Source organism: Cucurbita pepo, chromosome LG02 (genome assembly GCF_002806865.2).
Source record: "Cucurbita pepo subsp. pepo cultivar mu-cu-16 chromosome LG02, ASM280686v2, whole genome shotgun sequence".
Classification (NCBI taxonomy): domain Eukaryota; kingdom Viridiplantae; phylum Streptophyta; class Magnoliopsida; order Cucurbitales; family Cucurbitaceae; genus Cucurbita; species Cucurbita pepo.
The window spans coordinates 9,904,561-9,925,838 of NC_036639.1; the positions used below are offsets into that span (position 1 = coordinate 9,904,561).

At 35.3% G+C, this 21,278-nt stretch overlaps 3 protein-coding genes and 1 long non-coding RNA gene across 5 annotated transcripts; 2 read left to right on the forward strand and 2 right to left on the reverse strand.

The window, feature by feature from the left end:
* The first annotated feature begins 1,885 nt into the window (after nucleotides 1–1,885).
* Nucleotides 1,886–5,823, forward strand: LOC111787719. 2 transcript variants are annotated; one of them, XR_002814030.1, is made up of 5 exons: nucleotides 1,886–2,030; nucleotides 2,135–2,289; nucleotides 2,427–2,487; nucleotides 2,906–3,039; nucleotides 5,744–5,823. It is a non-coding gene; the product is annotated as an uncharacterized LOC111787719 (long non-coding RNA). The 2 variants fall into 2 exon arrangements; XR_002814031.1 differs by having other exon boundaries at nucleotides 5,716–5,801.
* On the reverse strand, nucleotides 2,598–4,958 carry LOC111787718 (NAC domain-containing protein 86-like). The gene is made up of 3 exons (XM_023667750.1): nucleotides 4,583–4,958; nucleotides 4,150–4,427; nucleotides 2,598–3,190 (listed from the first exon to the last, which is right to left on the reverse strand). Exons 1-3 carry the CDS (start codon nucleotides 4,791–4,793, stop codon nucleotides 2,888–2,890), a joined length of 792 nt encoding a protein of 263 aa, XP_023523518.1. The 5' UTR covers nucleotides 4,794–4,958; the 3' UTR covers nucleotides 2,598–2,887.
* Nucleotides 5,744–7,562, reverse strand: LOC111787717 (putative pectate lyase 2). Its single transcript, XM_023667749.1, has 3 exons — nucleotides 6,943–7,562; nucleotides 6,098–6,227; nucleotides 5,744–5,988 (listed from the first exon to the last, which is right to left on the reverse strand). Exons 1-3 carry the CDS (start codon nucleotides 7,545–7,547, stop codon nucleotides 5,764–5,766), a joined length of 960 nt encoding a protein of 319 aa, XP_023523517.1. The 5' UTR covers nucleotides 7,548–7,562; the 3' UTR covers nucleotides 5,744–5,763.
* A 4,255-nt stretch (nucleotides 7,563–11,817) lies between these two features.
* Nucleotides 11,818–19,467, forward strand: LOC111787923 (protein argonaute 1-like). The gene is made up of 22 exons (XM_023668018.1): nucleotides 11,818–12,109; nucleotides 12,926–13,590; nucleotides 13,687–13,895; nucleotides 13,979–14,128; nucleotides 14,212–14,345; nucleotides 14,498–14,607; nucleotides 14,773–14,879; nucleotides 14,971–15,109; nucleotides 15,221–15,337; nucleotides 15,540–15,647; nucleotides 15,742–15,813; nucleotides 16,514–16,636; nucleotides 16,736–16,901; nucleotides 16,996–17,255; nucleotides 17,352–17,494; nucleotides 17,605–17,667; nucleotides 17,767–17,830; nucleotides 17,942–18,077; nucleotides 18,394–18,467; nucleotides 18,547–18,641; nucleotides 18,793–18,824; nucleotides 18,926–19,467. Exons 2-22 carry the CDS (start codon nucleotides 12,931–12,933, stop codon nucleotides 19,138–19,140), a joined length of 3,177 nt encoding a protein of 1,058 aa, XP_023523786.1. The 5' UTR covers nucleotides 11,818–12,109; nucleotides 12,926–12,930; the 3' UTR covers nucleotides 19,141–19,467.
* The last annotated feature ends 1,811 nt before the right edge of the window (nucleotides 19,468–21,278 follow it).

Below are 21,278 nucleotides of genomic sequence, written 5' to 3' on the forward strand. Positions count from 1 at the left end.
TTCTGAACTTTCATGTGTATGGATATCTATGGAACAAATTGTGTCTGTGCCAGTTCCATGGAGGGTTCTCTTTATTGATGTTATTATGATTACTTAGAATGATCTCTCTCAGTTCAGCGATGAGTGGTCATTTCGTCAAAATGCGACTGAAGTTATAGGTATTCAGAGAAGTGGAGCTACAATAGCTTTTGACTATTTCAAGCATTTGCCAATGCAAGATGTTTGTGGGAACTTTGACATTGGTTCTTTCTATCACAGAGTGCTGAATGGATTTGAGCGCATGAGGAGGCTTTATGAATACATGGAGGATGGGGATCTTTGGAGGTGGAGTCTCCCAAATAGTAAAGCTCTAAGCAGTGGGTAGAAAGACTTGAATATTGAATATGAGACCCTGTTGAATTCTAGCTTATTTGATTAGGTAATTTGTTGCGAGTCTGTTCAAACTTGCTTGTCTAAACATCAGATGTCTTTTTTGTGCTTGGATTATAAACTTTTGATAAAGAAAGAATCCAAGTAGCTGCAAAATCCTGGTGGCTTCTAGATAACATAGATTGTTTGATGGTTCATTTGATCGCTTATATGTTTTGAAAAACACTGAATTGAAGAATGCAGAGCTTTTCAATCTCTCAAGATAAGTGATTTTCTATCATGTATTGATTTTCTTAATTTTCAAACAAATGCTACTTGTTCTTAGACTTCAGTTAGCTTCCTTGCATCCTCCCTCTTTCTCCCTCTCTTGTAATTTGTCTGCATTCTCTCTTGTAATTTGTCTGCATTCTCTCTTGGATGACTTAAATAAGTCAGTATCACTAGAGATAACGAGTGTATCACACAAACAAAAATTAACAAACGATGCTCGTAATCAATTGTATAACATTACACTTGGTGGTGGAGCGTTTCAACATTGCCCGGTAAGTCCCTGATCTCACTGAATTGGAATTTTAGATTAAATGTTACTTATCATGTTGTCTGAATTATCGATTAAACAGTAGTTCGTTAGGTGGCTTGATTATGTTTTTCAAATATTTGTTTTGAATTCAAGAAACGAATTGTGTTTGAGGTCTTTGGTTTTCATCATGAGCCTGAATTTTTCTTTTCAATTGGCTGAAATTTTCTTTACCAAATGATTAGTCATCAATTCACAGTCGGTCCCCATTAAATTATGGAAGAGAATGGATCAGAAAATTGGGAAATAATTAAGATTAAGACATAGGGCAAAGTAAAGAATCTTTTGATTGGTAGCATGAATGCTTCTGTACTCTCCTCCTCACAAAGTTGTTATGTCTTAGTGATTGTCGATTATTTTGTATTCGTAACTTACGGAAGCAATAGCAATTCGACTTACTGCTAACTAACCACATTGATTTCATCTTCCTTTCTGGCTTGAATCCTACATTTGTCCTGTTTTCATTTTTAAATGTGACATTTCCAGTTTGATATCCCACATTGATTAGGGAGGAGAACGAAACACCCTTTATAAGGGTGTGGAAATTTTTCCCTAGCAGACACGTTTTAAAGCCTTGAGGGGAAGCTCGAAAGGGAAAGCCTAAAGAGGACAATATCTGCTAGCGGTATGCTTGGGCCGTTACAAATCGTATCAGAGCCAGATACCGGACTATGTGCCAGCAAGGAGGTTGTTCCCCGAAGGGTGGTAGACACAAGGCGGTGTGCCAGTAAGAACGTTGGGCCTATTGGTGGTGGTCCCACATCGACTAGAGAAAGGAACGAGTGCCTGCGAGGATGCTGGGCGGGGCCCTGAAGGGGTGGACTGTGATATTCCACATTAGTTGGGGAGGAGAATGAAGCACTTTTATAAAGTAGACGCGTTTTAAAGCCTTGAGGGAAAGCTCACAGAGGACAATATCTGCTAGGAGTGTGGTTTGTAATTCTTGTAGAGACATTGGGCTGCACTTTGTAATTCTTGTAGAGACATTGGGGCCATTGTATACCAAGTCCCTGCACTTGGGAATGATCAGGTGTTGAAAACAAGTCTTAGAATTGTGCCCGACGAATACACAAGTATCTCACAGGTTGGATGCTTCCTCTTATCTTTAGAAATCAAACATTAATTCAATGATGAGCTAATAATGATAATTCTTTTTTCGATCTCAACCTTTTTCCTTCCATTTCTCAGGAATTTGAAGGTGAGGGCCATAAAAATGCGAGCTCCTTCATGTTAAGCTCCACAGAATTCCAGAAATGGAAGATTTGAATAAGGCACAAAAGTATGCAAGCGTCAAGTGAATTTGGGCATGGAGGATTTTGTGTGCCTTACCTTTGTCATTCAAGGTAATGTTATAGTAGCAGCATCATAACTCTTCTACAGACTAAAACAGCAAAAACAGATTCCTCAAGCCAAATGGATGAGTCTACTCTAAACTATAGTATAGAAATTATTGAGAATAATGTTAATGGCTTTCATACAGATAAATCTAGGCGGTGTTCGAGATGGCTCAACCGTGAAACTTAAAGTACGATCATCAAGATGTAAGTCTCTGGTTGTTCTTGATGCCATGGATTGGTTTAGGTAAAAATGGAAAAAAGAAAAAAGAAATCAGTATATATGATGTTGTTTTTATTTAAGTAACACCCAGAGATCAGATAATTCACCAAGAAAAGGTGAAACCAAAATATATTCCATAGAGTCTTGTATTCTACTTGATTTAGTTTGACCCTACAGAAGTCACCAACCAAACCCACAATCCAAAACACATAATCTACAGATGGAAATTGACAAATGTGACCATCTTTTTCCTCGCTCTTTCTTCCCAATCCCATCAACTCGTATTATATATAGAGAGAGATACATGTATTAATAATTATTATAGTAAAAGGAAAAAAATATACCAACCATTAAATCTATAAATTATTAGCAACCAATATGGTTTCAATTGGTGAATGTCAGGTGAGAAAGCTCGTCAAGGCCAATGGCTGATGAATTGGAAGCACACCATGCATCTTCTGTAATGAATTGCATCCATGAATCGTCCTTCTCTTCTTCTTCCACACAAGAAGATGAAGCTGCCATCAGAACATCAGGTGACAAATTTTCATAATCATTGACTAATGTTTGTGATGTTGAGTTTGAGTTGTGATGATCCATAAATGACAGACTGCTTTGCCCACCTTGTTCTTCAACTTCCGAACATATTCCATTTTTCTTGAACACTCTACACAAGGCGTAAGAATCCTGCAACAACCCCATACAAAAACACTTCCAATTTTTCATCTCATTTCTGATTGTCTTTTGACTTTATCTCTTTTCTTTAATCTGTTTCCATTATGTGATCTAAGATGGTATCTTGTGAAATGAACTGCTTATAGAAAAAACAGAGTCTGTGACAAGTTGAACAAAACTTTAGAAAGGTATTTTGGGACATTTTAGTGATTGGAATAAAGGGAAAAGTGAGAGAGAGACATGTTCTTACAACAGAAAAAGCAAATCATGGGGGACTCCTCTCTCTCTTCCTCTCTCTCTGGGGAATCCAACTTAGAGAATAGAATAGATCATCAAAAATGCTGGAAAGATGGAATATATTAAACTACAAATAATAGGCTCTGTGTGTGGTTCAAGTCATGGGGTATACCACTTTTGTCTCATTTTCCATATGAAAACAAAACACAACCCCAACTTTTATCACTTGAAAGATCCTAGTACAAGTAAAGAATATGTATGTCACTCTACATGGTGTCGTTCATAACCATTTGATTTTTTATTGTTTAGATTGAGGCCGAGGGCTTTAGCTTTCGGTGAAGTCGTTTGATGTTTCGCCATAGTTATAGCCTTAGTGTAGGAAGGTGGAAGAATATATGTAGCAAACTTTAAGGAGCTTGCTTTCTATCTCCAACCAATGCCAAAGGAAAAGTGTGGAGTGGGTGAAAAAAAAAAGTGAACTCAAAAAATCTTTGTCGATGTTCTATCTTCTAAAGAAGAATATGATTGCAAAGAAACAAAAATCAAAAGAGCAAGAAAGAAAAGAAAGATACAACCAAATCCGAAGAAGCTGGTAATCATTGTGAATGGGAAAAAGTTGACTGTAGGAGAGTGAAAAAAGGAACACATGTATCCAAATTCTTCCAAATGGGTTTGTTAGTTATTCAAATTAAAGCTAATGTTTCATATTTCAAATCCAAAAACAATGTTTATACCTGAATGCCGGAGTTGTCCTCGTAGTCTTTATCGTCTAGGCGATATTCATGCATGACCCAGTCGGTCCTTATGCCTTGAGGTGCTCGGCCTCTGTAGTAAACTAGTGTCTTCTTCATCCCAATGGCTCGGTTTTGGGACGAGACTCTCCTGTCTTTTCCAGTTGATTTCCAGTAGCCTGCTCTCGTAGCTCGATTGGTTCTAAACCCATTTGGATATTTTCTATCTCGTGGCCCGAAGAAGTACCATTCTGGATCTCTACTTGGCAGAAACGACTTTTCTACAACAAATATCCATTGTAGTTTCTCTATTATCAACCACATTCCTCCTCTAAAACTCTCCCACTTTAATAATGGTCAATCTAAACATAACTCAATTGATATAAGACAATTCAATTGATATAAGACAGAAACAAAGAAAGTAGAGTTAAATAACCTGATAATTCCCAAGGCTCGCATTTGTAGAGATCGACCTCGGGAATGATATCGAGCTCGATTTCTTGGCCACTTATCTTCCTCTTGAGATAGTAGTTGACAAGCTCTTCGTCGGTGGGATGGAACCGAAAGCCTGGAGGCAAGCCCACTGGCGCCATTGATTCCTTTTGAGTTGGTAACCAATTGGTGGATTGAGAACTCTTTCCCCACATCGTTAAAACTCCCTATATATAAAAGAGGATTCAAAGTAACTTCTTCTCTTTGGGATCGTTTTCTTTTCTTTTCTTTTCTTTTTCTTTTGTTTTTTGGCCTCTCCCCCTCCCTTCTTTCTCTTTTGTAGATTCTTGGACAAACGTTTCACACAAGCCCTTTACTTCTCTCTCTCGTTCGTTCGATGGGTACTCATTGTAACAGTCTAAGTCCACCGCTAATAGATATTATCCACTTCAACCTGTTACATATCGCCGTCAACCTCACAGTTTTAAAACGTGTTTGCTAGTGAGAGATTCCACACCCTTATAAGAAATGCTTCGTTCCCCCTCTAACCAATGTGGGATCTCACACTTCGGCCCATTACATATCGCCATCAGCCTCACAGTTTTAAAACGTGTCTAGTAGTGAGAGATTTTCCCACCCTTATAAGAAATGCTTCTTTCCCCTCTCTAAACCAATGTGGGATCTCACATTTCAGCCCATTACATATCGTCATCAGCATCACAGTTTTAAAATGTATCTAGTAATGGAAGATTTCCACACCCTTTTTAAGGAATGCTTCTTTCCTCTCTCTAACCAACGTGAGATCTCACACTTCGGTCCGTCACATATCGTCATCAGCCTCAAGGCTTTAAAACGTGTCTGCTAGGGAGAGGTTTTCACACCCTTATAAGGAATGTTCCATTCCTTTCTCCAACCAACATAAGATCTCACATTCATAATCAACCATATTTGGAATGGTAGCACCACGCGTGCCTTTCTTCTTGTTTTTCAATATTCCTTTCGATCCTTAAAGGGCTCTCTGTTTTAAGTGTGTTCATCAATTTTTCACTTTCTGGGTCTTAATTAATTATGTGTTTGAATATGCCTCAACACTTATTATCACTTAATTATCATCATTCATTAATTAACAATACAAAGATGGGAGAGTCCCATCCTTATTTGACAGGAAACAAAAATTCCAAGTGGTCAACACCTTGAGCGTGGTGAGCAGCGCAGGGCGCCGGAAGAGCTTGTCAATGACCGCAACCACTTGGCGTCTACCACTGGGAAGCGCTGCAGGGCATTGTAATTTGGCTTGACACCGCCTCGGCCAGCGCCGATCTGTGCGAAGGAAGCGCCGTTTTCAAAAACGTCTCTTACTGAATGGAACTTCCACTTGGCGTTCTCTACTTTGCCTGTGCTCCATATGATCTGCATTTTATGATTTTCAAATAAGCATTTGTTGTTGTTTGGTAAGAAAAGGCTCAATTTTTTAACCAAATATGGAGTGTTGATATATTGTTGTTGTTATTATTATTGCCTGTTTTGATTTTGATGCTATGAAGAGGTTGGCTTCACTCTTCACACTAGGATTCATGCTGCCTCCAATTGCGTATTGTGTCCAACCTTGGTACAAATTGTTCGCCACGTGTGCATACCCGTATCGAATCCTGTATTTTCATACCAAATTTTGTTAAATTAATAAAAAAGAAAATATCCGTAAACTTTATATTTTGTCTCAAAATTATAAATTTATAAGAATTTCAATATTACCTTTAAACTAAAAAAAAAAAAAAAAATANTCAAAATATCTTTGAACTTTCAAAAGTTTGGTTGTGCTTTTCAAGTAAAAAAAGCTGAAAAATACTCTTACCATTAATACTATGTTTAATAATTATTCGTGAACTTTTGTAAAATAAAATTAAAAAGTTTTATCGTAATGGATAATATCTATCTATACTTCATATGTCATCTCTATCTTCAATTTTAAGGGTACCGTACAAAAAAAATTAAAATTTTTAGTTATTTTTTTTAAAGGGTACTAACAATTTCGTTCATATACGAATTATTTTTTAACTTTTTAAAAAAATTAATATTTTTTTTAAAAAAAAGCTCGGTATCAATAAAACTTAAGAAAGATAGTTTTGAAACTTTTTTTTAACGTGTTTTAAAACAAATTATTAATAGTTTTCATCCAAAATTAACAATAAAAATATTTTTTTTAATTTATTCTAAAGTTTAATGGTATTTTTGAGTTTAAGAACATTATTAAAAAATTTGAAAATTTTAAAAAGTATTTTTAAGATAAAATACAAAATTTACAAATATTTTTATTAATTTAACCTTAAAATTTATGTTATGTTTTGATACCGTGTTAAATGTTACCTGGGCATCCGTTGGTTGCAATTAGGTCCGAAATGGTTATAAACGAGAGTAACCTTCATGTTTCGGTCCCGAAAATAATCATCGTCGTGACCCAAAAGTATAACCTTATCTTGATCTCTCAACCAATTGTTAGAAATGGTGATATCCGTAGAGCCTCTAGTGACATCAATCAGCCCATCCTCACACCGATACAGCGTGTTATGGTCAATCCAAATCTTAGAAGCACTAACCAAACGAATGGCATCACCGTCCACGTGTCCCAACGAAACGATCTTCGAACCCGGCCCCATTACACGGCCAGCCGCCTGGGCCTTGCAATGGTGGATAATAAGCCCATGGATTATGACATTGGTGGCTCTAGACACCATCAGACACGCATTCCCCGTGATGTGGACGGTGGCGCCACGGCCGTCGATGGCCGTGTAGCTGCTAATAAGAAGCGGCTTGTTAAGCACAATGTGCATGTCTTTTTGAAACGTGATCCACACTTTGGGTTTGATCATTGTGGCGCCGTATCTGAGGGTGCCTGGGCGTGGGGTTAGTGGGTCGTCGCTGGGGTCCGTGACTTGGTAGTGTACGAGGTTTCTTCCTATGTTGTTGGTCATTTTTCCTACAAACCCAATTGAACAAAGGGCGAGCTTTTGCCTGTTTTTTCTCCAGTATGGGTTCGGTCGCCAGCATCGGTCGATGGCATTCATGTTCATGGCGCGGGCTTCCGTGTGGGAAACGGCGGCCAGGAGTGCCACGGAAATGAGCGACAGGATAATGAGCTGAGTGGCCATGTTTGGTGGTTGTTGTGTTGGTGGTGATGAATTGTGGGAATGGTCAATTTATATGAAGAGAAGAGAGGATCCGAGGAGCAGTTACTCGTATTGGAGAGTTTCATTTGTTCATTTAAAATGGAGTTTTCAATGTAAAAAAATAACGTTTTTAAGCGCTTGAAAAACGATTTCGAATCAGCTCAAAATCATCGGATTTACTATGATGTTCGTATTTGTCGAACTACAAAAAAAAAATCAATCTTTTGTTACTAAAATTTGGACGTGGAGTATGTGTTGTGTATAACTTTTAAAACTTATTAAGCATATAAATTAAGGGAAAAAAATGTATAAACGTATACCCTGAATTAAGATGTCAGAGGATTGTTGAACTTAACGTCAAATTTGATATGTAGATTTTGTTAGATGAACACGACTCTCCACGATTATATGATATTGTCCATTTGAGCATAAGCTTTCCTGACTTTCTTTTGGGTTTCCCAAAAGGTCCATACGAGATAGTATTCTAACCGATGATCATTCCCTAAATTAGCGAATCATTTTCTTTTGGAGTCTTCGTCATTTTTTACTATGACTTCGAGGCTCACAATACTTTTGTTCGACATTTGATGATTCTATTGACATAACTAAGTTTAGAGCATAACTTTGATACCATGTTAGATGAACACGACTCTCTGTAAAAGTATAATATTGTCCACTTTGAGTATATAAGATGTCATGGGTTTGCTTTGGGCTTCTAGAAGATCTCATCCTAATGAAGATAGCGTTTCTTGATTATAAACTCATGTTCATTCCTTAAATTAGTCGATATGAGACTTTCATCCAACAAACTTAACCTGTAAGACCGAGGCTCGTGGTGACCCGCCCTAAATAAGACGATAAATTCTTATTTAAACGGAGAATATGGTAGCCGTTAGGGTTGTCGACAGTCCATACCATAGTTTAAGGGGCCCCTTGTGGAGGTCCAGCATGTGAGCATAGCGGGCCAAACCTTTTAACCCTTGATAGTTCGAGAACGCAACAAATAAAAACTATCTAGATATTCATCTATAATAAAATATCAAATATGATATATATAATAAAATATAATTTAATACTAAATATCTTTAATTATATCCAACCCTAAACAAATATCGAATATTTACCAGATAGAACGCATCACTAACATCTATTAACTTTAAAGTGTGACAGGTAATAAATAAAAAAATCATTGATGATATTATTTAAACCATGAATTAAATAAAAGCAAGGATAAAAACGTCTTAAAAAACTCGTCCAACGTGCTTCTTTTTAATATAACAATGATATTGATGTGTGTTCACATAAAGCAACTTAGCACTTAATTTTGATTACAACAAAAGGTAGGAAAAAAATAAATAAAGAGGGAAAATAATGCAAGATGTAATTTGATTGGACATTTATTAAATTGTGTGTTCAAAAGGGTTATGCATATGCCTTCCATTCCATAACGCGGTTTTTTCGTAAACTATTTTTATCTGCACATTCTCCCGTACAAGAACGGAGCGTTTTTCTCTTCCTCCTTACTGTCTCTCTAGTTTCAAGAATGAGTAACTCCCCTTTTCGACCGTTACTGTTCAACAAAACGTCTCACTTTACTCCACAGGAGAAGTAGACGTTATGTAAAATATTGTTAAAAAGATAGACTCGAAAACTTTAATGATAAGATGTAAATAGGGGCTGTTCATAAAATCGGTTAACTCGAAAAATTCGATCAACCCAACCCGTCTAGTTTGATTTGGATTGTGTTTAAATAAATTAAATTTTTATGAATTTGATTAGTTATCGGTAATATATTAAAAATAATATTTTTTTAAATATAATTATATATACATTTTATTTTACTTCATAATTATTATTTTTTGATTATTTATTCTCTCGTCCTCTCAAAATAATTTTAGTAAAATTTTAAAATATATATTAAATTGAGTCGTAAATTTTAATTAAATATTTAAAAATAAGTATATATAACGAGTTAAATATGTGATTATCGTAATTATTTATAAAACTATTTATTTTTAATAAATAGTTTTGGGCAACACAAAGATGGCTTAATTTAATTTAATGCAAGTGGATGAAATAAATATATAAATAAAAAAATATTTATATTTCCAATTACGTACAAGTGACGTGGATACAAGATTTGACTTTATTATCTTTTTAACATAATTTATTTATCTTATTTTATCTTTTATTGTATTATTGGTAAATTTTAGGTTAAAATTACTACCTATAATTTCTAATAGGTATCCTTTATTTTAATAATAATAACTACGATAATAGTACTTTATTATTGTAGTTGATTTCGTCATATTGATATCATTATTGGACGTCAATTATGTCACATTTACTCATCAAAATTATTATTTTTAAATAAACAATATTTTTTTTTGTTAGAATAAATAATAATATTAATTTTTAATAATATTTTTCATATTTTTTCAAATATAATTATAAGATTTTAATTAGTTTTATTTATTGAAAAATAAATAAATATTTTTATAGTAATTTAATATGGTAATTATTTTATGTATTTGAGTAAAGTCTTTTGGTATTAGAAGGTAAAAACTTTTTCTAACTTTTATAATAATTATAATAAAATATTCAAATAAATTTGTTATTTTAAATAAGAATTTCAAATAAATACAAATCCTCCAATCATGGGAGGGATTCATGGTACAGAAGGAAACCACGATGGGTTGGTTTTGTGTATTTTAATTTTAATAAATTATATTTTAATTTCCCCTATTAAATGAAACAAACCATCCATATTTTTTTAATTATATATGGCGTAGTTGGCAGTCTTTATTTATTTATTTTTTAATTTTTAAATGGCTGAATTAATAAAAAAATACTTCTAAAATATAATTGGTCTAACAAAATTTTCATTAATATCTATAATTAAAAAAATTAAAAAAATTATTTTAGTGGGTTAAAAAAATACATATAAACTTTTAAAAATAATATTAACGCCCTAAAATTTTATAATTTTTTAAAAAATTATTACCATCAATTTTAAAGGTAGCCATGCCGGAAACATTTATAGAAATTTAAGGATATTTAATGTTATTTTTTTAAAGTTAATGATACCTTCCGTTCATATATTAGTGGTAAGAATATTTTTTAATATTTTAAAATTCTTAAATTTTTTTTAAGGATATTAACCCAACTTTTAAAAAATTTGAATGTATTTTTAGAGTAATTTAAAAAATTCAAAGATATTTTTGAAATCGTCTTCAATATATATATATATTTTAAACCAACAGTTAACATATTCTTATATTTTTTTTAATGTTTTTTAAATTTAAAGATATTATTGAAAATGTGAAAGTTATAAGATATTTTTGAGATAAATGATATATATATTTGAATAAAAGCAAATAAAATCAACAAAAATGCAATTATAATTAATGGGGGAGTGGCTAATATTGATATTAACCTGATTAAAAATTTAACATTTTTTTAAAAATAAAAGTAAATAAAATCGACAAAAATGTAGTTATAATTAATTAAAAAAAAAAAAGAGTGGCTAATGTTAATAATTAGCCTGATTGAAAACCGTTTACAATAATAATTAAATTGACCATTATTAGGTGGCCTAGCCGGTGCGTGAGCAACACTCGCTAGTAATAGGACACGTGTCGAATCCATAGAGCGAGTAAAGAAATAAAGATCTGGAGTTGTGGCAGGTGATAGTGGCGTGGTGGTGGTGGTATGAAGAGAGGAGTCGGAGGCAATCATGTGAGATTCGGCCCACTCCCCGTTTACCGCATTGTACCGTTCCGTTCCACTGACTGGAAGGGACCCACCACCAACCTGGAAAATACACGTAAGCAAAAGAAGAGACTTGCCACGTAATTAGGTAAAGCAGTGAGAGTGTTGAAATATGCCACGGAGGACGGACGAGGGGTTATCGGCAATAATTAAGATTGTTTTAACATGCGGATTTATTTATTTAAATAAAATAAAATAAAATAAAATAAAATAAAATAAAATAAAATAATAATAATTTATAGAGGAGAGGAATGGAGTTGTCTTTTTCGAAGACCTACTGGGTGCTTTTATATGTAGGGTGTGGGAAGGATTATAGGGTGTCCTTCCAAAAGCAAGTGAAAGTGAACCAGGGAGGAGGATCGAGGAGAGTTCGAGGCGAAGCGAAACCAAGGGCTTTTTCTCTCCCTCTCTCGGCTGTTGTTCTTTATCATTACGCTCTCTGCCTTTCTCGCTCTGTAAAGCAAACCAAACCAAACCGAAGCGACGCCTCACTGCACCCATTTCTGTTGCCTTTGGTGTTGTTTTGTTTGTTGTTTTCCTTTTTCATCGCACTCTAAAACCGGCGATTTTCCGGCCGCCGTTTTTCTTCATCTGAGGTATAATATAGTCCACTGATTTTCTGTAGGCTTTCGCCTTTTTACTTGTTCTTCTATTTCTTAATGTAGTTGTATTTCTTTGCTGGATTTTCTTTTTTAATCGAGGTTTGATTTTTTTGGCTTACTTCTCCATGTGTGGATCTACTGTATGTTTCTGTGTTCTTTGCTTTGCAAGTTACTTTCAGAGCTCTATTGTTGGATCTTCTTCGCTTCTCTCTTGTTTTATCCTGGTGTTTTTTTTGCTTTCTTCCTCTCTTGTTGGTGTGAGATCGTTAGATCTTGTTCAGCGATTTGTCGATTCGTAGTTACTTTGGACGGCTTCGTATGCGTTATCATGTGCAAAGTTTAGGGTTTTGTAGTTATTTTTGGTTTTGGTCGATACTACGACTGAAAATTATTTTCTATTGTTAGGGTTCGGCCTATGCACGATTTACTTCGGTGTTGGCTCTGTAGTGAGCGCTTATAATTTTCTGGTTAGTTGTTACTCTGCTATCGAGAGATTAAAATTTGTAATTTGCTTGTTCTTTGTTTGATTTCCCCCCCTAAAATCTCCGCATAGATGTTTTTTAGTTTTCGTTATTTTGTATGTTGTTTTAAAGAAATGGAGAACATTTTTACTCGGATTGTGTAGGGTTCCTCTTGGTTTTGATGAGCATTATACAGTTTTATTTCCTTGTGATGTTTATATTTATTTTTGTTCTCTTATTTTCTCTATCAGTAATAAGTATGCCTTGATAAAATGATCGCGGTTTTTTTAATCATCATTTATCAATTCTAACTTCCCAGGCTTCAACTCTTCATTATTTTTTCTTGTAGGGATCATGGGGAGGAAGAAGAGAACTGAAGGTGGTGGTGAGAGATCAGAGTCTCAGGACGTTGGTGGCCGTGGCTCCCAAGGATTTGCTGAAAGGAGAGACTTCCCGCAGCAACATAGTGGCAATGCATACCAGGGTGGGGGGAGAGGCTGGGCTTCTCAAGGGGGACGTGGAGGTCAAGGTGGTGGTCGTGGCCGAGGGACGTCTCAACATCAGCACTATGGAGGACCTCCTGAATACCAAGGAAGGGGTAGAGGTGGGCAATATCAGCATGGAGGACGCAGTAACTATGGTGGTGGTAATCGCGGTGGCATGGGTAGTGGTGGCATTGGGGGAGGACCTTCTTCTGGTGGCCCATCCAGGCCATCAGTTCCCGAGCTGCACCAAGCAACCCCAGTGTATCAAGGTGGGGTGACTCAGCCAATCTCATCTGTGGCGAGTTCTTCCTCCCACCCACCTGATACCTCATTGTTAGAACAACAATTTCAGCAGATTTCCATTCAGCAGGAATCTGCTCAAAGCCAAGCAATTCAACCTGCACCCCCGTCTAGTAAATCTATGAGATTCCCTCTGAGACCAGGAAAGGGTAGCACTGGCACAAGGTGTATTGTCAAGGCTAACCACTTCTTTGCGGAGCTTCCAGATAAAGATCTTCATCAGTATGATGTGGGCATTCTCTTCTGTACTGTTCATATTTTTTATATTCTGCTGCTTATGTTTTTTATTTTAATCCTACACTGGCATTTTTTTTGCTGCAAGTAGGTTACTATTACGCCAGAAGTCACTTCGCGTGTCTATAGCCGAGCTGTAATGGAGCAGCTGGTGAAGTTATACAAGGTCTCTCACCTTGGAGATCGTCTTCCTGCCTATGATGGAAGAAAAAGTTTATACACTGCCGGTCCTCTTCCTTTCATATCAAATGAGTTTAGAATAACTCTTTTTGACGAGGAAGATGGATCAGGAGGACAAAGGTGCCTTACCCTCTTCCTTGTTTGAATTCTTTTATCTGCTCTTAGTTCTTTCCATAATTTTATATTATTTACTCTTGGTGTAGGCGGGAGAAAGAATTTAAAGTCGTAATCAAATTTGCTGCTCGTGCTGATCTACACCATTTAGGACTCTTTCTTCAAGGCAGACAGGCTGATGCCCCTCAGGAAGCCCTTCAAGTTCTGGATATTGTTTTACGCGAATTGCCTACTTCAAGGCATGACTATTACTCTACACCTTTGTCACTGGATATTTGGTTTGTTGATTGAATTCCTAAATGGAATTGTTATGTTCTTCTAGGTATTCCCCTGTGGGCCGATCATTTTACTCTCCAAACCTTGGTAGACGTCAGACACTGGGTGAGGGGCTGGAAAGCTGGCGTGGCTTTTATCAGAGTATCCGTCCTACTCAAATGGGGCTCTCTCTAAATATTGGTATCAGCCCCACTCTCTCTCTCTCTCTCTCTCTCTCTCTCTCTTTTATGTTTTCCATAATTGGAAGGTATGGGTGGATATTATTTTTTTCAGTTTATGCTTTTCCCTTCATGTTTTATTTCAGTGAAGTGACCATTCGCTAATGGATGCAGATATGTCATCTACTGCTTTCATAGAGCCTTTGCCTGTTATCGACTTTGTGACTCAGCTTCTCAACCGCGATATGTCATCCAGACCACTTTCTGATGCTGACCGTGTTAAGGTTGGATGCTTCTTGCTGTTTAGGTTATGATATTTTATTTTACTAGCTTGTTAAGAGTACTAGAACTATATTCAGTTCTTTTACCTAATTTTGTTCTGGTAAGACTTGTCATGATATTGAAATTTCTATTGGAGGGATATGCTTTAATTTTCAAAGTACTTATAGATAAAGAAGGCTCTTCGAGGTGTCAAGGTTGAAGTGACACACCGTGGGAATATGCGCAGAAAATATCGCATTTCTGGGTTGACATCACAAGCAACGCGGGAGCTAACGTAAGTGATAATTGTAACTTTAATTAAAAACCTTTTCTTAACCAAGTTTATATATGTTGAACTTCATCGCTTATACTTATATTGGTTCTAGTTTCCCGGTTGATGAAAGAGGTACTATGAAATCGGTGGTGGAGTACTTTTATGAAACGTATGGGTTTGTTATTCAACATACTCAGTGGCCTTGTCTTCAAGTAGGGAACCAGCAGAGACCTAACTATCTACCGATGGAAGTAATGTTTCTACTTATACTCTACTGGTTGAATATTTGGTATCTATAATTTTTGCTGATGTGCCCCAAAATATATATATGATTTTTAACATTAAAAATGTTTTTGATTCAGGTATGTAAGATTGTTGAAGGACAGAGGTATTCCAAACGGCTCAACGAGAGACAGATAACTGCTCTGCTCAAGGTTACATGCCAACGACCACACGATAGAGAGGCTGACATAATGCAGGTCCTGGAATAATTTTCATCTTTGAAGCCTAATTTGTTTAGTTGGGTGTAACTACATGGATCTCAATTGCTGTATTCATCTTTTTTCCTCTAAATATAAGTTCTGTTTTCTTATTACCTTGCTTGTTCATTAATTTTAGAGTTATAGTTATTCTTCTTTCTGGTTGAGCATTGTTTACATGCTAACATTCTTTTAATTACAGACAGTACGTCATAATGCATATCATAATGATCCATATGCAAAGGAGTTTGGAATTAAGATAAGTGAGAAGCTTGCTTCTGTTGAAGCTCGTATTCTTCCTCCACCATGGGTAATGTATCCTAATTTTACTATAATTGAGCTGAGTTTGGTGTCTGATTTCTATGATATCATATCATATGTATGATAATTTCGTTCTTTTGCAGCTAAAATATCATGACACAGGCAGAGAAAAAAATTGTTTGCCACAAGTTGGACAGTGGAACATGATGAATAAGGTAATTCCTGTTGTTGATTTAATATATTAGTTTGAAATTTTCCTACAATTGATTCGAGGTGGTTAATATTCAGTTTTAACTTTTTTTTCCCTCTCTCCCCTTTCTCTTATTTTTCCTGATTTCGCTAAATGGTTTTCATTCCTGTGTTTACTAAACATTTTAATTTTTAGTCGAAACAAAAACAAGTTTTAAATGACTTTTTTTAGTTTTTAGAACTTAGGCTTGTATTTTTAAAACATTGGTATGAAGTAGATAACAAAAGATAATAAAACTTACAGGTAGATTAAGTGTTTATAAGCTTAATTTTCAAAAACCAAAAATCAAATGGCTCTTAAGCAGGACATTTGTTTCCTGTTTTTCTTGCCTGTTTTGGAATTCTATAAGTGAGAAGCATAAAAAAAGCATTATTTATTTAATTATTATGTGTTATACAGTCATGGACAATTTTTTTTAACGTACAATATATGGGATGACCCATTTGTCTAGACTAAAAGTTTCCAGATTCTGTCCATGGTAGGTAGGTAAGCTTGTTCAAAGAGAAATGTCGCTTGTCTGCTGTAGATAGGTCAACTTGAAATGCTTGCTTGTAATTGTCTTCACTTCACTGTTATGCTGGATGATTGTCATTGGGTGACTTCCAGAGTTTATTCATGAGAGATAATTTGACTTTTTCTCCTTTGTTGATTATGAATTATTGCAGAAAATGTTCAATGGTGGTACTGTAAACAACTGGATGTGTGTAAATTTCTCTCGCTCTGTGCAAGAGAGTGTCACTAGCAGGTTTTGTTATGAACTGGCTCAAATGTGTTACATTTCTGGCATGGTAGTAACCTTGATTCTTTTAAATCAATTTATTTCCTTCAATACTTGGTGAGATTAACATTGGAATTTTTTAATGTAAAGCTTTCTATGATGTTTGTAGGCTTTCAATCCAGAACCAGTGCTTCCTCCTATTTTTGCCCGTCCTGATCACGTGGAAAAGGCCCTTAAAACTCGGTATCATGATGCAATGAGCATTCTCCGACCCCAGGGCAAGGAACTTGATCTGCTTATTGTTGTTTTGCCAGATAACAACGGATCTCTCTATGGTATATGCCAATTGAAATACTATATACTTTTTATAAAAAAAATTGGAATACTGTCTTTGTTATTTACTATTTTTTTCATTTATAATTTTTGCAGGTGATTTAAAACGTATCTGTGAAACAGATCTTGGGCTTGTTTCCCAGTGCTGTTTGACTAAACATGTCTTTAAAATGAGTAAACAATATTTGGCCAACGTGGCCTTAAAAATAAATGTTAAGGTTGGGGGAAGGAATACAGTACTCGTTGATGCATTATCTAGGAACATACCCTTGGTTAGTGACCGGCCGACCATTATATTTGGTGCTGACGTAACCCATCCTCACCCAGGGGAAGACTCAAGTCCATCCATTGCTGCTGTATGATCATTTTGCAACATTTTTTTAATAGTAAACTATATGCAACTTGTGTAATATAAGCCACTTCTAAACTTCTTAGCGAAAATTTGATAATAGGTTGTGGCTTCTCAAGATTGGCCGGAAGTTACAAAATATGCTGGTTTGGTCAGTGCTCAAGCCCATAGGCAAGAGCTTATTCAAGATCTTTTCAAAACATGGCAGGATCCTGTGAGGGGGACAGTGACGGGTGGAATGATCAAGTACGACTTTTGAACTTGATTTTTAGTGCTTTTATCCTCTGCCGCACATTGAACTTGTCTCAATAAACTGTTATCCTTATTTATTGACCGTTTCTCTCTTGGTAACGCAGGGAACTCCTCATCTCCTTCCGTAGAGCAACTGGACAGAAACCTCAACGCATCATATTCTACCGGTATTTTATTTATATTTATTATCAACAGTCCAGCCGTGAATAAACCATTATTTTCATTTCTTGTTCATCTGATGTCTATACAAAAATCTTATTTTTCAGGGATGGTGTTAGTGAAGGACAATTCTACCAAGTTTTGTTACATGAGCTGGATGCCATTAGAAAGGTAAAGAGATATGCCTGCGTTGGTGCAACTTCAAAATAATTTTAGATATTGCTGGTTTGAAATTTAATGAATATGTGATATATTTTTTAATTTGAATCAATTTGTTTTTAGGCTTGTGCTTCTTTGGAACCAAACTACCAACCTCCAGTGACTTTCGTCGTGGTGCAGAAGCGTCATCACACTAGGTTGTTTGCTAATAACCATTCTGATCGCCATGCAGTCGACAAGAGTGGGAATATATTACCTGGTAAAGTACAGTATATAGCCAACCCATTGGGTTAAGAATTTGTTGATTTTTTTTTTTTTTTTTTTTTTTTTTTTTTTTTTTTTTTTNAACTACTAGCTAAGCATTATGAACTCAATTCAACTACAAACTCCCATAATTAAAGCTATTCTAAAAGATTTTTGCCTTGCAAATTGATGCTTATTACCGACTAGAAAATGTACTGGTTAGTTCAGAAGATTTGATTTTATTATTCAAGCAACCTTTATTAATTTATTGTCATTGATTTATTTTTGTTTTTAAAAGTGATTTTTTCTTACTCTGCTGACGGACATGTCAGGTACGGTTGTTGACTCCAAAATTTGTCATCCTACGGAATTTGACTTCTACCTGTGCAGCCATGCTGGAATCCAGGTATATAATTATTTTTTATGAAATATTTTACTGTTTAAAGATGTATATGCGGGGATGAAGAATTATACTTGTTTTCCAGGGTACAAGTCGTCCTGCTCATTACCATGTTCTGTGGGATGAAAATAAGTTCACAGCTGACGGATTGCAGACTCTAACGAATAACCTTTGTTATACGTGAGTTACACTTTTTTGCAAATTCCTCAGAACATTCTCGAGTATTTCGTACTAATCTGGCCTGCCTACCTTAATTAACGCTCACAAATTACAAACCAAGCTTTTTTCTAATTATGGGATTGCATTAATACCATATTTTCAACTTCTGCAGGTATGCAAGGTGTACTCGCTCTGTTTCCATTGGTAAGTTTCTCAGTGATTTGATTTGAATTTGTTTTGCTCAACCATCTCCACTTCTCCATGGGTTTTTTTTTATAATTAAATTGGTGTAAAACCTTTTGCAGTTCCCCCAGCGTACTATGCTCATCTCGCTGCATTCCGAGCTCGCTTTTATATGGAACCTGAAACCTCTGATATTGGATCAATTAGCAGTGATGCTGCTGCTGGACGTGGTGGCGTTAGTGGCGCTCGCAGTACACGGTCTCCAAGTATGAATGCTGCTGTTCGACCTTTGCCAGCTCTCAAAGAGAATGTTAAGAGGGTTATGTTCTATTGTTGAAGTGCGACTATATATGAGGTGGCCTCCTGGCCTGTTTTTATTTACTACCACTACTACTCTACTACCACGGGTTTCACTCGAAGTGGTCTTGAAGTCTTGCAGTACTCGTGTGATTAACTCTAGTACATGTTATTTTGTGTGATTAACTCGCATTTGGGGCTCATGGTGGTCTCTTCGATGCCATGCTTCGCCGTCCATTTGAGAAGGTATGATGTTAAACACAGCTTTCAGAAACTATTTATTTTCCTGCTTGGATTGGTTTAATCATCATTGGGAGGGATGTTTGTGGCTTAGTGTTCTATATATTGACTGCTTGATGCTTTTCAACGGTTTTCTTGGAGATCTAACCTCTCACCCAATTTTTGATCCAGCCAGTTTTAGACGAACAAACACAAGTAGGATATGGTGGGGTGGTAGGACGTTTTTTTGGTTAGCAATGAGTATAGATAGGGAGGAGGGAAGGATCCATAGGAACCCTGACCCAAATATACTGAACCGATGGAAGCCTTGTGAATGTGTAAACGATCAACCACGAAAATGGGTTACTTGCACATGCTTGCCTGCTTCTTCTCTGCCGCCATTTGCACAGAAGTACCGCCAGAGAAGATGCAGACAAGCATGTGTTGGTGACCCAGTTTCGTGGTCGATCGTTTACAAGTTCACAAAGCTTCAATTGGTTCAGTATATTTTGGGTTGAAAACGAGTTCACAAAGCTTCAATTGGTTCAGTATATTTTGGGTTGGGTTATCTTTTGTTTATCTTGGTTTCGCACAATTTCACTTGGTTTAGGTTTAGTTCACAACATCTTTCCCTGACATCTGGTGTGATTCAACGATTCTTTGCATTTTCAATTTAGTTTTCCTTCAGTTTTGCCCGGGTTGAATTGTTAGAATGCCTTGGGACTTGGTTAAAGTAATTGTGTGATCAAGTATATACTATAATGTTGGTTAGTCATAAATTTTATAAGATCTAAAGTCGTGTATGTATTAATGATATATGATATGAATGCAAGTCGTGTGGTATGAGTTTGCATGCTATGTTGAACTATATTGTTTATTTAGGTCCCATCAATCATGATGGTTATAGATATGTGTTTTGCATTCTCGACCACGATATGAAATTAAATACTCAAATTTTCTTTTTCTCTTTTCAAGTAAGAGAATTCTAGATGATTGAGAAATCTGCCATGCAAGTCATAATGACAATAAATCAGCCTACTATCTAATATATCGAATTCATCCTAATAATCAGTTTTCAATTTTATGAAATTCAATTTATTGTTACGTGTCCTAAAGGTAAAGCAAATTACTAGCTTTATTTGGTTTAATATGTTTTTTTTTTCTATTGTCATCTTGGCTCGTAGTAGTCCCTCTTCTTCAAATTGAAGCTAAGTTTTTTTAATTATAAAATTTTCACATTTAGTAATTAATGGAACATAGGATACAAATGCACAAATGTGTGTTTATATAGTTTATTTTTACTGTGTAGAATCAGAGTTTTATAGGGACTCATATAAGCGAAGCGGAGAATCTCTAATTAAATAGGGAATAGAGATGGAGAAATGAATTTTCTCTGTTAGTTCGGAATCAAGGACGAAAATTATATTCTCTATCATCACCCTACCTCTATAATATTATATCTTTACTAATAAAATATTATTGATTTTATGAAAATTTTACGATGGTGAAAATTGAAAGGAGGTAGACTTTTGTTCCAATCTTGTGGATATCTCTAATATATAATATTTAACGTCTTTTGAATATATTCCACTCGTTAAGGTATATGTAGTAAAACTTTCTAATCTTTTACCCATTAAATTCAAAATATAAATGATCTTTCCAACAAACCCATTGTAATTTTGTTTGGAAAAAATATATATATATATTAATGGTAAATTACTAAAACTAATTTATTATAACTATCGCACTAAATTTGATATGATTATAATTCAACTCAATATGTATCATTAATACATTAATATATATATTAATGGTAAATTACTAAAACTAATTTATTATAATTATAGTATTAAATTTGATATCAACATAAGTATAATTCAACTCAAATAAACATGTATCATTGACCAAGAGAATGATATCAACATGAGTATCATCAACCAAGAGATTAGAAGATTGAAT

Excerpts from the sequence above, each read along its gene's own strand:
- LOC111787718 (XM_023667750.1), bottom strand. The coding sequence starts at position 4,793 with ATGTGGGGAAAGAGTTCTCAATCCACCAATTGGTTACCAACTCAAAAG. Across the intron at positions 4,428-4,582 it reads CGAGCCTTGGGAATTATCAG|AAAAGTCGTTTCTGCCAAGT; the intron begins GTTATTTAACTC and ends TATTTGTTGTAG. Across the intron at positions 3,191-4,149 it reads AGGACAACTCCGGCATTCAG|GATTCTTACGCCTTGTGTAG; the intron begins GTATAAACATTG and ends GGGTTGTTGCAG.
- LOC111787717 (XM_023667749.1), bottom strand. The coding sequence starts at position 7,547 with ATGACCAACAACATAGGAAGAAACCTCGTACACTACCAAGTCACGGAC. Across the intron at positions 6,228-6,942 it reads TGCAACCAACGGATGCCCAG|GATTCGATACGGGTATGCAC; the intron begins GTAACATTTAAC and ends ATGAAAATACAG. Across the intron at positions 5,989-6,097 it reads TAGCATCAAAATCAAAACAG|ATCATATGGAGCACAGGCAA; the intron begins GCAATAATAATA and ends CATAAAATGCAG.
- LOC111787923 (XM_023668018.1), top strand. The coding sequence starts at position 12,931 with ATGGGGAGGAAGAAGAGAACTGAAGGTGGTGGTGAGAGATCAGAGTCT. Across the intron at positions 15,338-15,539 it reads GAGAGGCTGACATAATGCAG|ACAGTACGTCATAATGCATA; the intron begins GTCCTGGAATAA and ends TTTTAATTACAG. Across the intron at positions 18,642-18,792 it reads ACGAATAACCTTTGTTATAC|GTATGCAAGGTGTACTCGCT; the intron begins GTGAGTTACACT and ends CAACTTCTGCAG.